The sequence below is a fragment of the Chenopodium quinoa genome, unplaced genomic scaffold, assembly GCF_001683475.1.
Source record: "Chenopodium quinoa cultivar QQ74 unplaced genomic scaffold, ASM168347v1, whole genome shotgun sequence".
Lineage (NCBI taxonomy): Eukaryota > Viridiplantae > Streptophyta > Magnoliopsida > Caryophyllales > Amaranthaceae > Chenopodium > Chenopodium quinoa.
Genome location: NW_018745207.1, coordinates 264,867 through 278,931, shown reverse-complemented (window position 1 = coordinate 278,931; position 14,065 = coordinate 264,867). Strand labels below are relative to the sequence as shown.

General features: G+C 34.0%; 1 protein-coding gene across 1 annotated transcript; it reads right to left on the bottom strand.

The window, feature by feature from the left end:
• Nucleotides 1-11,381: 11,381 nt before the first annotated feature.
• LOC110711056 lies at nt 11,382-13,451 on the bottom strand. The gene has a single exon (XM_021889432.1). It carries the CDS (start codon nt 13,449-13,451, stop codon nt 11,382-11,384), a length of 2,070 nt encoding a protein of 689 aa, XP_021745124.1.
• Nucleotides 13,452-14,065: the final 614 nt, after the last annotated feature.

Sequence of the window (14,065 nt, the reverse complement as noted above, 5' to 3'; positions counted from 1 at the left end):
AGGGGGTCCTTCATAGTTTGAACCACTCCTTAGAGTAATTGCATAGGCTTGATCCGTAGGCCCGGTTGGCTGTGCTGGCAGAGCTCCCTGTTGGCGGGCTTGTAGAGTAGCGGAAAGTTGCGCAATTTGATTATTTACAATTTTATTATGTGCTAGAATTGAATCAATTTGTGTATCTCTACTCTCCATGTGCTTCTGCATATTAACCAACATCGCTCTAATTTCCACCAAAGCAGGGTCGGAAGATGAGGAGGATTGTTGTGGTTGGTTCTTCTGGCCAGCATTGGGGTGGTAATATTTCTGCTGCTATTGTTGTGGCGCCTGTGGTTCTTATGGTGATGGATTTTGAACATTAGTACTCTGGTAGGAAAGGTACGAATGATTCCGGTACCCTAGATTGTAGGTGTTGGAGTATGGGTTATTCTGCCTATAAGCTTGAAAGGCATTAACTTGCTCCACAGAACTCCTACAATCTTGTTTCCAATGACCTATAATTCCACAATTTTCACAGAAAGCCTCACTAGCATTATTTTTAATTGCAGAAACATTAGCTACATTAGCAGTGCTAAGATTATCTAATTTCTGGCAGATAGAAGTTAATTGAGCTTGCAAAAAGGATACAGAGTCAACACTATGCTTCCCCTTGTTAGAAAAGCCTCTAGGATTCCCATATTAGGAATTATGTATCGCCATATCTTCAATAACCTGACCTGCATCATCAACATTAAGATTCATAAACCTCCCACTAGCTGCAGAATCTAAAACTATTCTAGATGAATTTCTAATGCCATTGTAAAAGGCTTGGATTAACTGCCATTATGCCAAATTATGATGGGGACATTCTCTTTGTAGGTCCTTAAACCTCTCCCAAGCCTCATATAAAGTTTTGTCGGCTTCTTGGGCAAAGTTCTGAATCGCACTCCGTAGTACGACTGTTCTCTCTACAGGATAATACTTGTTATAAAAATTCAAAACAAGAGTTTCCCAGTCAGTTATACCAAGTGCAGTTCTATTTAAACCATTAAACCATAATTTGGCTTTTCCAGTTAAAGAGAAAGGAAAGAGAATCTCCCTGATTTGGTCTTGTGTGACCTCGGCTTGCCTGATGGTATTACAATACTGACAATAGTCAGCAATGTGAAGATTTGGTTCTTCACCCTTAGCTCCACTAAATTGCTTCCTCTCTATCATCGTTATAAATTGGGGTTTAATCTCAAATTGTACCCCATCAAGAGCCGGAGTGGGAGTGAGATGTGGAAAATCTGTAAGCTTTGGTTGTGAGTAATCACTAAGCTTCTTTGGAGCTGTCATCTCTGATTCTAGATCTGATGATACCTTTGAATCGCTAGAACCAGTTGGAGGATCGCGGTGATTATTATTATCACCAGAATCCGCCAGAATTTGCTTGTAGAAGTTCTTCTGTCTATGAAAGGATCGTTCGATCTCGGGATCGAATGGGATGTACCCTGATCTGGAACACCTGGGCATAAACAAAAAAAACTAAAAGCAAATATGAGATTTTCCTCAAAGAACTAACGTTCTCTAGGACAAAAAGAAATAAACTAGACTACAAAAATAATCAGAAACAAAAATAAGACCGTTTCCCCGGCAACGACACCAAATTTTGACAGGGTAAAGTCGTATCCCCAAATCAAAAGTAATTCCTAAATCCTCTTACTAATGTAGATAGGGACGTAGGGTCGAATCCACAGAGAAACGAGTCTTTCTATTCCTAATTAACTAATATAATCTAGATTATGAAGTAACCAATATATTATAATCAAAAGGAACTAAACTACGAATATTAAGAATAAGGAGAAGACAATGAATAAAAGGATCTAGGGCATAGGTTCACCAATAAATAATATTCCAGGGTAAAACATAATAATCAATCATCAATGCATACATTAATCAGATCATAAAGGGCTTTCACTACGTATTACAATCACACAATTAATTTACCGGTATTAAATCTCATCTCTCGAATCTCGACTTAACCATTTCTAAATTAACCTGCCTATTGAAACTAGACCTAAACATCAATTCTCATCTGTCGAATCTCGAATCAATATTGTTAAACTCATGCATAAAAGATCTGCGCAAATCTAGTCACAGAGCATTAAAACAATCAATAGGAAATTAATCTAGCATTGACAATCAACAACAATAAATTACCCCTTCATATTATTTATGGATCCCCACAAACCCTAGAAATAAAAATACTCACACATGATAAAAACTAAACTAATCAAAACAATAAAATAAGACATGATCAATGGAATAAAATAAACAACTAAGATTAAGAGAAGAGAAATTGTTACCAAATTAAATCTGGAATTAAGAATCAAATTAAGAACAAAGTATAAGAGAGAGAAAACTAGTCTAAAAGCTAAGTAGAGAGAGAAAACCTAAGAAAGAATTAAGAGAGTAAAAAGAAGGTAAAGGAAGGTACTAAACTCGTTTTACGGAAAAGTATTTATACTCCGCAAGAATCCTAAACTAAAACAAACTTAAACGTCAAAATTAACTCATAATAATAATACGCGCCCGATCGGGCGGGCGCCTTTTCTCTATCAGGTATGAATCTCAAGCCCCACCGGGTGCGTCTTCGGGCGCCAGCCTTTGCTTCCCTCGCCCAGCCGGGCGTGCCTCTAGGCGCCAACCTTTTTGGCCGGGTGGCTCTCTTGGGCCACTATTTGGACTACGATTGGGCTCCAATTCTTCGGGCCAATCTGGGTTTCCTCTTCGGGTCATGAATACTCGGTCCAAATGCCCTGGTATCACATATACCGAGCCCTTAATCACCGGTTCGATGGCTCTAACCGGCCCTGGGCTATAAAAACTGGTCGTGCTTTTCCAATGCTCGTAATTGCTCCATAATATATCGGGAAAATGCTCCAAAAGTGCAAATCCCTGCAAAAGTCAACCAAACCTAAGAAAACACTAGAAAACACCAATTAGTAATAAAAGTGGTTCTAAGAGCCAAAAACACTACTAATGACGACCAAGGGATAGGGGTAAAATACTATATAAAATAGACATATCAGATATTCCTCCATGATTTTTCTCTCATCCATTGTTGAAGACCTTCCACCAAGATTTCTTTCTCCTCCATTGTTGAAGACCTTCCTTCTTGATTTCTCTATCCTCCCTTGTTGAAGACCTTTGTCCATGACAAGCACCTACCCTTAAGGGTTAACAATTCCCTTAATTTCTACATTTTCCTTAGAATTTTTCTTTAAACTTGGCGACAAAGCCGCCGAACCCGTCGGAATTTCCCGATTTTCGAATATCTAATTGACTTTACGAGGGAGTTCACCAAGATTCCAAGAACCTAGGTGTAGGAGTTTTCTTTGTTTTGAGGAAGAAGATAAACTTTAATTATTTTCAGATTTATTGAAATGTATTGGATGTTATATGAACTTTAAGCTATGTTGTATATTATTTCTTTATTTAAATGAAAGCTACAAGAAGCATATAATTGAGCATCTAATTAATCTTTTGAATACAAACAAATAGGCATAATATTTCCAATTTTAATTTTGTGTTGAAACTTTGAATGGGGAAGTTAAATGTTTAGGGAGAACTCATGAGATAAGGCTTACCAACCTATAACGGTGATCATGGTGGCTAGATACAGTTGGTAAATAGTGATTTCGCGACATCCGGTCGGTATACGGTGATCGATGGTGGGTAAATCCGGTTGGTATACGGTCTAATCTATACTTAAGGTATGGTTTCGAACTGTGGTTATCTCTAGTTTACTATATTTGTGCTTTCAGAATTTAGGGTTGAAAAGGCTTTCAATCACGTTTTTAATTGTATTAATTTTTGATTAGTTATTATTTGGAATTCTTTGTTTATGTTAATTTGTGCGAAAAGTAAACCCCAATTACTGTAGAAAATCGATGACGAACCAATGACACGGTAAAATCCAAGAGATTGGAAATTTGAAGGAGATGATTAATTTAAGTAAAAACACTTGAAAGCATTCCTTGAATTTGTGGATATTGGTTGTAGAAGAAACACCAACTATCTATGGTTAAGAATTGAAACTGTTCGTATCTGTTTTATTTGTGTAACCATCAAATTACCTTCACATCCTAACTAACAACTCAAAAAAGCGTTTATAGCTCTAGACAAATATCTCAGGTTTATATAGGAGATGATCCGGAGCTTTCTTAGATCAATTCAAAGTGGCATCAAATTTAGATTATTTATGTGATTATATACAACATAGTTTAATTTTAGGGTGTAATATTGTAAGTGCATGATTGTTACACCTAATTAAAAAAATTTGTTGTTTGAATAAAAGGGATTTGCCTTCGTTTGCACCAAAACAAAAAAAAACAAAAAAAAAGGTTTTGTTGACTTTGACTTGTTAGGGGAAGTTTGACCAAAGCTTGACTTAATTATGGCTAGTCTGATTTACTACTAACGCTAGAAGGATTGGCTCTATGGTTACATGTATTATCATAAACCAACAAGCGCAATATATGGCCCAATTAAAAGCCCATGTCTTGAAAGAAGTGTGGTCAATCATATGACTTATCTAGTTAAAATTATTTCGAAAGGAATACTTTGACGCCAAGAGGAGAAAAGTGTATAGCGGTTAGAAGGGCATCTAAGGATTATAGCGGTTAGAAGGGCATATAGGGATGACCAAGACCGAATTTCCATGGAGTTTTTGTTGATATATATGCGAAGGATTACATAGAAAAAGACATCATCGAGTTAACCAACAAAAGCATTTCAATTTCCTTTCACTTTCTTTAGCGCTTTTCTTAATTTTTCCTTGGTTTAGTAGCTAAGCGATAGTTAAGGATTTACTTAGCTTGTTTTGAAAATCGTTCAACCATTCCAATTGTATGAACATTGAGGTAATTTCTCCTCCTACAATAAAATTATATCCTTGACTTTATCTCTCAATTAATGGAAAGCATTTGCATCCTTCATTTGTTTATATTAATCTATTCATATCTTTGGTTAATTCAATTTTTACTCAACTTCTTCAAGGATTACATCTAGTGTTTGTTGTTGTAAATTTTAGCGAGGTTATTAAAGTATAATCAGTAACAGTAGGGGTAGCCCCTTAATATCATTAAACAAGATAAATTATTTGACTTTTTGGTAATAAAAATAACATTTACCTCAACAATGATCTTAAAATAATAATAATAATAATAATAATAATAATAATTTCAACATGTTTAAAATAAAATCAAGTAAATGGCTATATGAGTTAACACTAATTCCGGAATGAGTTCATACCATCTCGCTGAATCTTAAATGGTCCAAGATCATATGTATCACATGTGAGCCATGGATCTCATAGCTCTATTAAAAGGGTTTAACTTTAGTAGCTAGATTAATGTCCTTTTTCATAGTTGTGTGTGGTTTGTCCCTTATTCATGGGATCCATTCACGATATATGTCCTTAAAACTTGTTGACGAGTTCATACTTTGTTTCCTCAATTTGTTTTTTTTTTTCCAATCAATATATGTCATATCTAATCGATATGTCATACATAGTAAAATGTGTCATACCTAAAATAAATAAAAAAGTGAGTAAAACAAAAAAGAATGAAGGGAGTAGTTATTGAATTGAAACTAATTGATATATATTTTGAGGAAATTTTGATTTTTGCTACCATCAAAACACCCTACTTTGACTTTTGCTACCTATCCTTTGATAATAGGTGGTAATAAAATTAAATAAAATTTTAGATGTGTAGCAAAAGTCAAAGTGGTGTACTTTAGTGGTAGCAAAACTCAATATATATATATATATATATATATATATATATATATATATATATATATATATATATTAGCTTAGGCCCCTTGCCATGCACATTAAGTCTTATTTTAAAAAAAATTAGTAATAGCTAACAAATTATTTTGATAAAACATACATAACAAATATAAAGAAATTAAATTTTCATAATATATAATAGTTTAATATTTTTAGGGTATGTAGTAATAAATTTTCAAAAAACAAAATCTATTAACTATTACTAAAACAAAACGTTGCTGACGTCATCATTGTTCACATGTTACTCACATAATAAATTTTTTCTCGCCTTAATGCAAGGATGATGTCATCCTTTTTTTTTTTTGGGTAGAGCTATCATATTTAACAATTTTAAAATTTAAATATTAGTAGCTTCTACATTACAATTACAATCTATCAATCTAACTTCAAAAAATGAAATAATTGTAAATAGCACACTAATAAATGGACTCCTACATTGAAATATGTATTAGGTGATGTTGAATAGGTATTATATCATAATATTGATGAAAATCTAAAACTATAAAATTACAAATATTTCTGTACAAGATGCGTAATTCTTATTTATATTATCCTTTTTTTAAAATGTGCAAATTATAAAATAACCTTGCATTGCACGGCTTCTAACCTAATTGTCGTTAATTTGAATGTATTTTTAATACTTAAATTGAAATAAAATAATATTAGTGGTATTTGAAAAAAAAGTGATATTTTAAACTTATTTCTTTAATATCAATTATATGAATCAATTTTATTATTACTTTTTTTTTTGGAAAAATCTAATAATACTAGCCTCATAAAAGATAATTAAAAAATAATTTGAATAATATTTTGGGCAAATGTGTATGGAAGAATTGAGGACACTAACTAAAAGGGAATACATTTATTATAAAGATAATATTAAAGATTCGAAATAATAATACTATTATGATGGTATTAAACACTTATTCCAAAATAATTAAGATTTTGACTAAGAAGGAATGAAGAGTTTTGGAGGGAAAAAACAGCACCAGGATGTGACATGTGTCACTTCTGGTGCCTGTTTTAATATTAAGTTATTAATGACTAGATGAAGCCCGTGCGATGCACGGTTTGTTTAAATTTTTTAAAAAATACATATATTTTTTTTATGTATGTGCTAAAATTTGTTATATATTTAGATAAAATTCATATATCAAAAGATAATATTTTATATTTAATTAATTTAAACTTAAAAATCTTATTCGCCAATTTTGCTTAGATGACATTTGAATTATTTAATTTTAAAAAAATTAATAATCTCTTATTTTATTGGCTACAATTAAAATTTATAATCCTACGTGGCGCTTTAAGAAAATTAAATCCTATATGGATCTCTAAAAACACGGGAAAAAACTCCCTTTTTTATATGTGTGTGGGTATATATATATATATATATATATATATATATATATATATATATATATATATATATACATATATATATATATATACATATATATATATATATATATATATATATATATATATATATATATATTGATAGGCGTGTCACGTACCTAACAAAAATAACCGAACTAACTCTACTATGTAGTTGAGCAAGTAGGGGTCGAATCCCAAGAGACTAAGGACTACTAATTAAACAGACTCAAATCAATACTAAGCAAGTAACCAATCAAAGTTGAGAAATATATACTAAAACAATATTAATTAATAAAATAATAATAATACGGAATTAATCACGAAATAAAAACATCTGAGATCAAGTATCCCCACTAATATGAAACAATGCAATAGAACAATCCCTTTCCCTTAATTAAATCAATAAATATTCCACAGAACAGATGCTCCCTAAAACAATACTAAGAGTTTCTTTCGATCAACTAATAGCTTCCCTAACATGCAATCATACCTATTTTCATGGAATCATACATATTAAATACATTGAGAACGACATCTTATAAGCCCTAGCAAGAACAATTAGCTAATTTCATGCATAAAAGCTCTTACTTTTAATTAGGGTTCTAAAATCAATTAAGAATCAACTTTCGTTGTAAACCTAATCACATTCAATAATACTATTTCTAGTTTATAATTGATAATAAAATCAACCCTAACAAAGAGAAATTATGAATTAATTAAATTGGGAATTGGGAATCAAATAACACATTAATCCATATTAGGGTTCAACCTTACCCTAGATTATGAAACTACTCACACATAATAATAGAAGTAACAAGACAATTAATTAAAGAAAACATAATAACAATAAAAATTAAAGAGAATAAGGAAGAGAAATCAATACTTGAAATTGGAATTAAATATGAAAACTTGAATCTTGAAAGTAATAATGAAGAACGTAATACCAAACGCTCTAAAATAATGTATGTAAAAAGTGATAGATAAAAGACTATCTAAAACCTATTTATATGATAGGAAAATAATAGTAGTCTTTTCTTAGGATTAGGACTCCTAAAATCCTTAAAATAGGGCTAATTTTGTTGGTAATGAAGAGGCTGCAATCGGGCTGCGGTACAAGGTCGCGAGCCGCGGTATTGCTGCGGTGTAGGCTGCCGATCTTGAATTCTTGCTCCTTTGTGAAGTGCGCCGCAGGTAAGCTGCGGTAGGTCATAGTAAACCGCAATCAAGCTGCGCACTAGGCTTCCATGATGCTTCGTGGATGCTAAAAACGCTCCATATGAAGAATATCTTGCGTCCAAGTTGAATTCCACGCAAATCGATCCCTATTCCTATAAAAACAAAAACAAACAAACCGAGAAGAGCAATATCGAAATAGGAAGAATAATAGCTCTGAAAGATTAGTAAAATGAAGGAAACACAATAAAATATGACCAAATATCACATATAAAACATGTATAATATCGTGTTATCAAATTCCCCCAAGCTAAACCTTTGCTCGTCCTCGAGTAAAACAATGAATAAATAAATCAATACTTCACCCCTAAAATAATCAAGTTCAAGAATAACCAATTCAAGGTAAATCTAACGAATATGCTTCAAAATCAACCAATCTCATCTATCCAATCACTCATCCTCCCTAACAATTGTCAAATAGAACAAACCACAAGAGCATATAGAATTCAAGACTAGTGCTCACACACTCGGCTCTCATTTATGTGGCGAGTAAAAGATGTACTCGATCACTCTCCATCTCAACCCCATCATGAGAACAATGCCTTCCCAACTCACGCACTCGTGTGTTTAAAAAGACATACACTCAACCTAATGGTCGACTCGGAATATGTCAAATCATTCCTTGCTTTTATAAGTAACTACTTTCACATTCACACAACTCTATGCACAAAGGTCGGAAGGTCTTTAAAACTTGTAATGCAAGGTTAGGGTAAGAGGTAGGATAAATTTGGGAAAATGTGAGAGAAAAGCAATGCTTAAGGGAGCTAAAATCCTAACAAAACCAAGACCAAAAATAAATAATGACCGATCATCTCCAACATAACTCAACTCCACCAAAAATTCACCAAACATAAATCCAATCATATCAAAAATTTCCAACACTTACAATTACACTCATAAAAATATAACAATGTAGAACTTGAGTGAATAAACAAACTTTGAACTCTTCAACTAGATTTTTCTTATTGAAACTCATTTTTTTCTTCTGATCAACCTTCACTTAAAACATTTGAATCATTAAACAATTTTTTTCTTTTTTTTTTCTTTTTGAAGTTCACTTATTTTTTTCCTTGAACTTCAATTCTTTTTTTTTTCTTTTTTTTTTCATCATGCTTTATTTTTTCACAAGAAATTCAACTCTCAAATCATAAAAAAAACCACAATGAAAAACAATTACTACTTCTTAACACCACCCAATTGTGCAAATGATGAGCACACTACAAACTATCTCACCTCACTCATTAATAGCTCCCCCAATCTAAGCTTGGGACTAGTAGCCAATGGGGAAAAATCGGCTTGTAATGTGGCTAATAAACAACAAAAAGATCATGGCAACAACATGGGTAGCAAGAAGGGAACAAATGTATCTAATATCGTCTGAAGGCCATCTAAAAGAACAACGCCTTCGTCCTCCTCAATGTGCATAATAATGAGTCGTAAAACACTACTTATAGTCACAAACCAATACTCAAATTCATTGACATACCAGGAACTAATACACATTCCTCACCAAATCAACTAGTCAAGCACTATATATATTCACAAGCAGTTGGGCAAAATTGACGCATGTTAAGGCATCCAAGCAATCAAATATCAAATCATGGCTAAGTTATCCACAATACTCATCATCATATACCAAGAATCAAAAAATAATTTTTAAGTATGGGGCATAGGAAAGCATGATTCATCATTCATTGGAATAATAAAACCCTCCCCCACAGTTAAAATTTGCAATGTCCACAGTGCAACAATATGTCATGAATAAATAAAATAGGGGAAAAAGTACTCACAATTCACAAAGCATCATGGTGGAGGTAGACGAGGAGGGCTCGAGTAATTAATATAATGCATCGAATCGAATTCGCGCGAAATCCTCAATTCAAGATTCACACCCATAAGTACCAAAGTATGATGTGTTCACACAGGTATCAAACCACACCTCCAATCATGCCAAAATAATGTCACATGATCCTTGAATAAGCAATGGAATAGTTACTGCCACTAATATCAACGGCAAAGATTCACCTAATCATATATATCCCTCTCAAAACCGACTCAATGTAGCAGTAGACTAAATATACCCACACTTGTTTCAATCTAATTTTTTATTATTTTGCAACCAAAATAAACAATCGAAACCAAAGTCGCCATTCCCTTCGATTCTCGTCAAAAACTCGTCAATTAAATCATCAAAATATGTTTTTCTCAATTACTACAAGTCATACCAAAAGCTCTACTGAAGAAACATAGACAATTTCGTCCTCCAATCATGACTCAAAATAATTTGATGATAACTGCAACAGAGTACCTCGAACTTTTTCAATGGAATAGAGTAATTAAACCCTAGGGTTCGTACTTTGTCATGTCTAATTGATTGAACAAGAATCCATATTAAGGGACGGTTAAAGAAGGAATATGAACAATGTGATCTTCTTTCGAGCCGTCATAATCGAGTAATTTCAGAGTGACGAGGAGTTTCTTGGGTCTTCTGTAAGTTTTCTGTTCTTTGGTTCTCCCCTCTTGATTTTTATTTTATTTTTATATTACTCCACAAACTTTATGCCGCAATGTGGCTGCGGTGTAGCGTCGTGGGCCGCAAACTGGTTGTGGACTAGACTGGTTTGATGCACGATTAGAGTGTTGCCGACTTGCCGCAACTAGGCTGTGGAAGGAACGAGTTTGCCGTAACCTGGTTGCGAACCATTCTGTAATGTCAAAGATTAGCCTCTACTATGCATTCTTTCTCCTAACCTTAAGAAAAACACTACTCCACTAATCTACTGCACAAAACGTGAGTAAATAACAAAGTTATAAGCTCATAAAAAAAATAATAATAAATAAAAAGAACTAACTAAAGAAACAAAGCTAAATTAAGAGTAAATAATATAAAAATTGGGTTGCCTCCCAAGAAGCGCTTGTTTTTAAGGTCATAAGTTCGACCTCCTTTAGTAGCTCAACCCGGATCACAACCACGTAGAGAGGATTCTCTACGGTCTTGTCTGTAATTGTGTTCACCTGTATATGATTCCTTCAAACTAGAGTTGATATAATTTGTATCCGAACTCATTTTGATGTAGCTAAACCCATCATACGGTTGAATATAGTCATTTTTTCTCACAAGATATCTATTAGAAACACACTTAACAACCAAAGGGTTAGTAGCATCAATTCTCAAACAAGTACCACCATCAAAAGTGAAATTATGGTCATTGAAAAGCTTAAACACAATTTGCTTATCCTGAGCTCTAATGGTCACTTGTCCTTGAGGAACATCTATTAAAGCTTGACTTGTAGCAAGAAAAGGGAGACCAAAGATAAGTGGGATCTTATGGTCTTCTTTCATATCCACTACAACAAAGTCAATAGGAAAACCAAGTTCACCAATCCCAACTAATACATCTTCAACTACACCCTTAGGGAGTCTAACAGTTCTATCAGCCATATGAAGAGATATAGGAGAGGGTTTAAGGTTTTTCAAACCTAATTTGTCATACACTGAAGAAGGCATTAAGTTAACACTAGCACCCAGATCACACAAGACCCTATCAAAATATGTTTCGTTTATCATACAGGGGATAGTAAAACTACCAGGATCATGCAATTTAGGTGGTAAGCTATCATGTAAAAGATCACGACATTTCTCCTTTACTACCAAACATTCTAATTTCTTATCATTATGATCATGATCTAGAATTCCTTTCACAAAATTTGCAAATTGAGGCATTTGAATTACAAGATTGGAAAAAGGAATGGTAGCATATACCTTCTTAAGAGTCTCAGAATACTTCCCAAAATGCTTATCGAGCACGGCTTTTGATAACCTTTGCGGGAATGGCATCGGTTCCTCATAGGCTTGTGGGGAAACATATTTGAGACCTTCATTCACATGCATTTCCGTTTTTGACTCCAGATTGCACACTTTCTCGTCTAATCCTCCCGTAGTCAATTCATCTCTCTTCACGAAAATTGCATTGCATTGTTTCGTTTGGAATTTTGCTTGATCTTGAAGAGTTATTAGATGACTCACTTGTTGTGAAAGTTGAGAAAGATGAGTTTCTATCCTCTTATTTTGAGCAACAAGCAATTGAATCGAGTTTTCAAAATATTCATTTTGCTTTGCTTGTAACTCAAATTGCTTTGATATGAGCTCTTGTTGTTGACGTTGGGAGGTAGCAAAAGTCTCCATAATGGATTCAAGATTTGAAGATTGAGGTAGTGGTCGGTGCATGGATTGATGATTAATAGGTGCCCTTGCTTGGAAAACGGGTGGTGGTGGAGGATTCACTTGAGCCTGATTGTTTATATATGAGAAACCTTGATGATTTCTCCACCCTTCATCAAATGTCCTTGTGGAGGTCATGGTATAAAAAGAATTAGCTTGATCAATTGTCATTCCATCATAATCGGGTTGACACTCCCGCGCAGTATGACCTTGCAATCCACACATCTGACAAGTTTCCATCGAGGGTCGAGGGGACTTAGCTTGGAGTTGATTGACTTTATGAGTTAGTGCCTGCATAGAACTAGTCAACATGGTTAGAGCATCAACATCATGTTTATTACCTATGTTGAATGCATTTCTTCCCCTTGGATGATAATTATCATTAGTCGTCATCTTCTCAATCAGATCCTTCGCATTAGTTGGGTTCTTAGTCATGATAGAACCTTCGGACGCAGCATCAATGTATATGCGAAACTCATGGGTCAAACCATTATAGAACGTTTGGATCAACATCCACTCTGGAATTCCATGATGAGGGCATTGTCTCTGCAATTGCTTAAACCTTCTCCATGCCTCATATAAAGACTCATCATCGGATTGATGGAAGGTGGATAGCTCGTTTCTTAATTTTGCGGTTTTCTCTTGCCCTAAGAATTTTACTAAGAAGGCCTTGGCAAGCTTGTCCCACGTATCAAAGGAACCGACACCTTCATCTCGTAACCACTCCTTTGCTCTATCACGTAGTGAAAAAGGGAAAAGGCATAGTCTAATAGCATCATCAGTGACACCATTGAGCTTCATAGTGTCACACTTCTCCAAAAAAACTACCAATGTGAGTCACAGGGCAATCATTCGGTGAACCCGCAAAAGAATCATTAGAGATGAACTATATGAATTGGGGTTTCAACTCAAAACTCTGAGCGATGACAGGTGGTCTAACAATACTAGAGAGGAATCCGGTTGTTGTATCTTGAATACCATACTCCAAAAGAGATTTGTTCCTGGGTCGACCATGTTTCTTGTATTTTGATTTTTCCTCCTTCTACCTCTTCGTCTTCTTGCAGTAGCTTCGATCTCAGAATCAAAAGTTGTTAAATCATTTGAACCTGAACTTTGAGTTTGCATGCAACTAAGAAACTAAAACGGGAGATCAAAGACATAAGGAACAATAGTCGAAGCAACAAAATTTATGCTTAGTAAAAACGAATCACGAATAACTAGAATGAAACCGTTAGTCCCCGGCAACGGCACGAAAATTTGATAGGCGTGTCATGTATCTAACAAAAATAACCGAACTAACTCTACTATGTAGTTGAGAAAGTAGGGGTCGAATCCCAAGAGACTAAGGACTACTAATTAAACAGACTTAAATCAATACTAAGCAAGTAACCAATCAAAGTTGAGAAATATATACT

Bases quoted from the DNA above. Each gene is read 5' to 3' on its own strand.
- LOC110711056 (XM_021889432.1), bottom strand. From the start codon at position 13,451: ATGAAGCTCAATGGTGTCACTGATGATGCTATTAGACTATGCCTTTTC.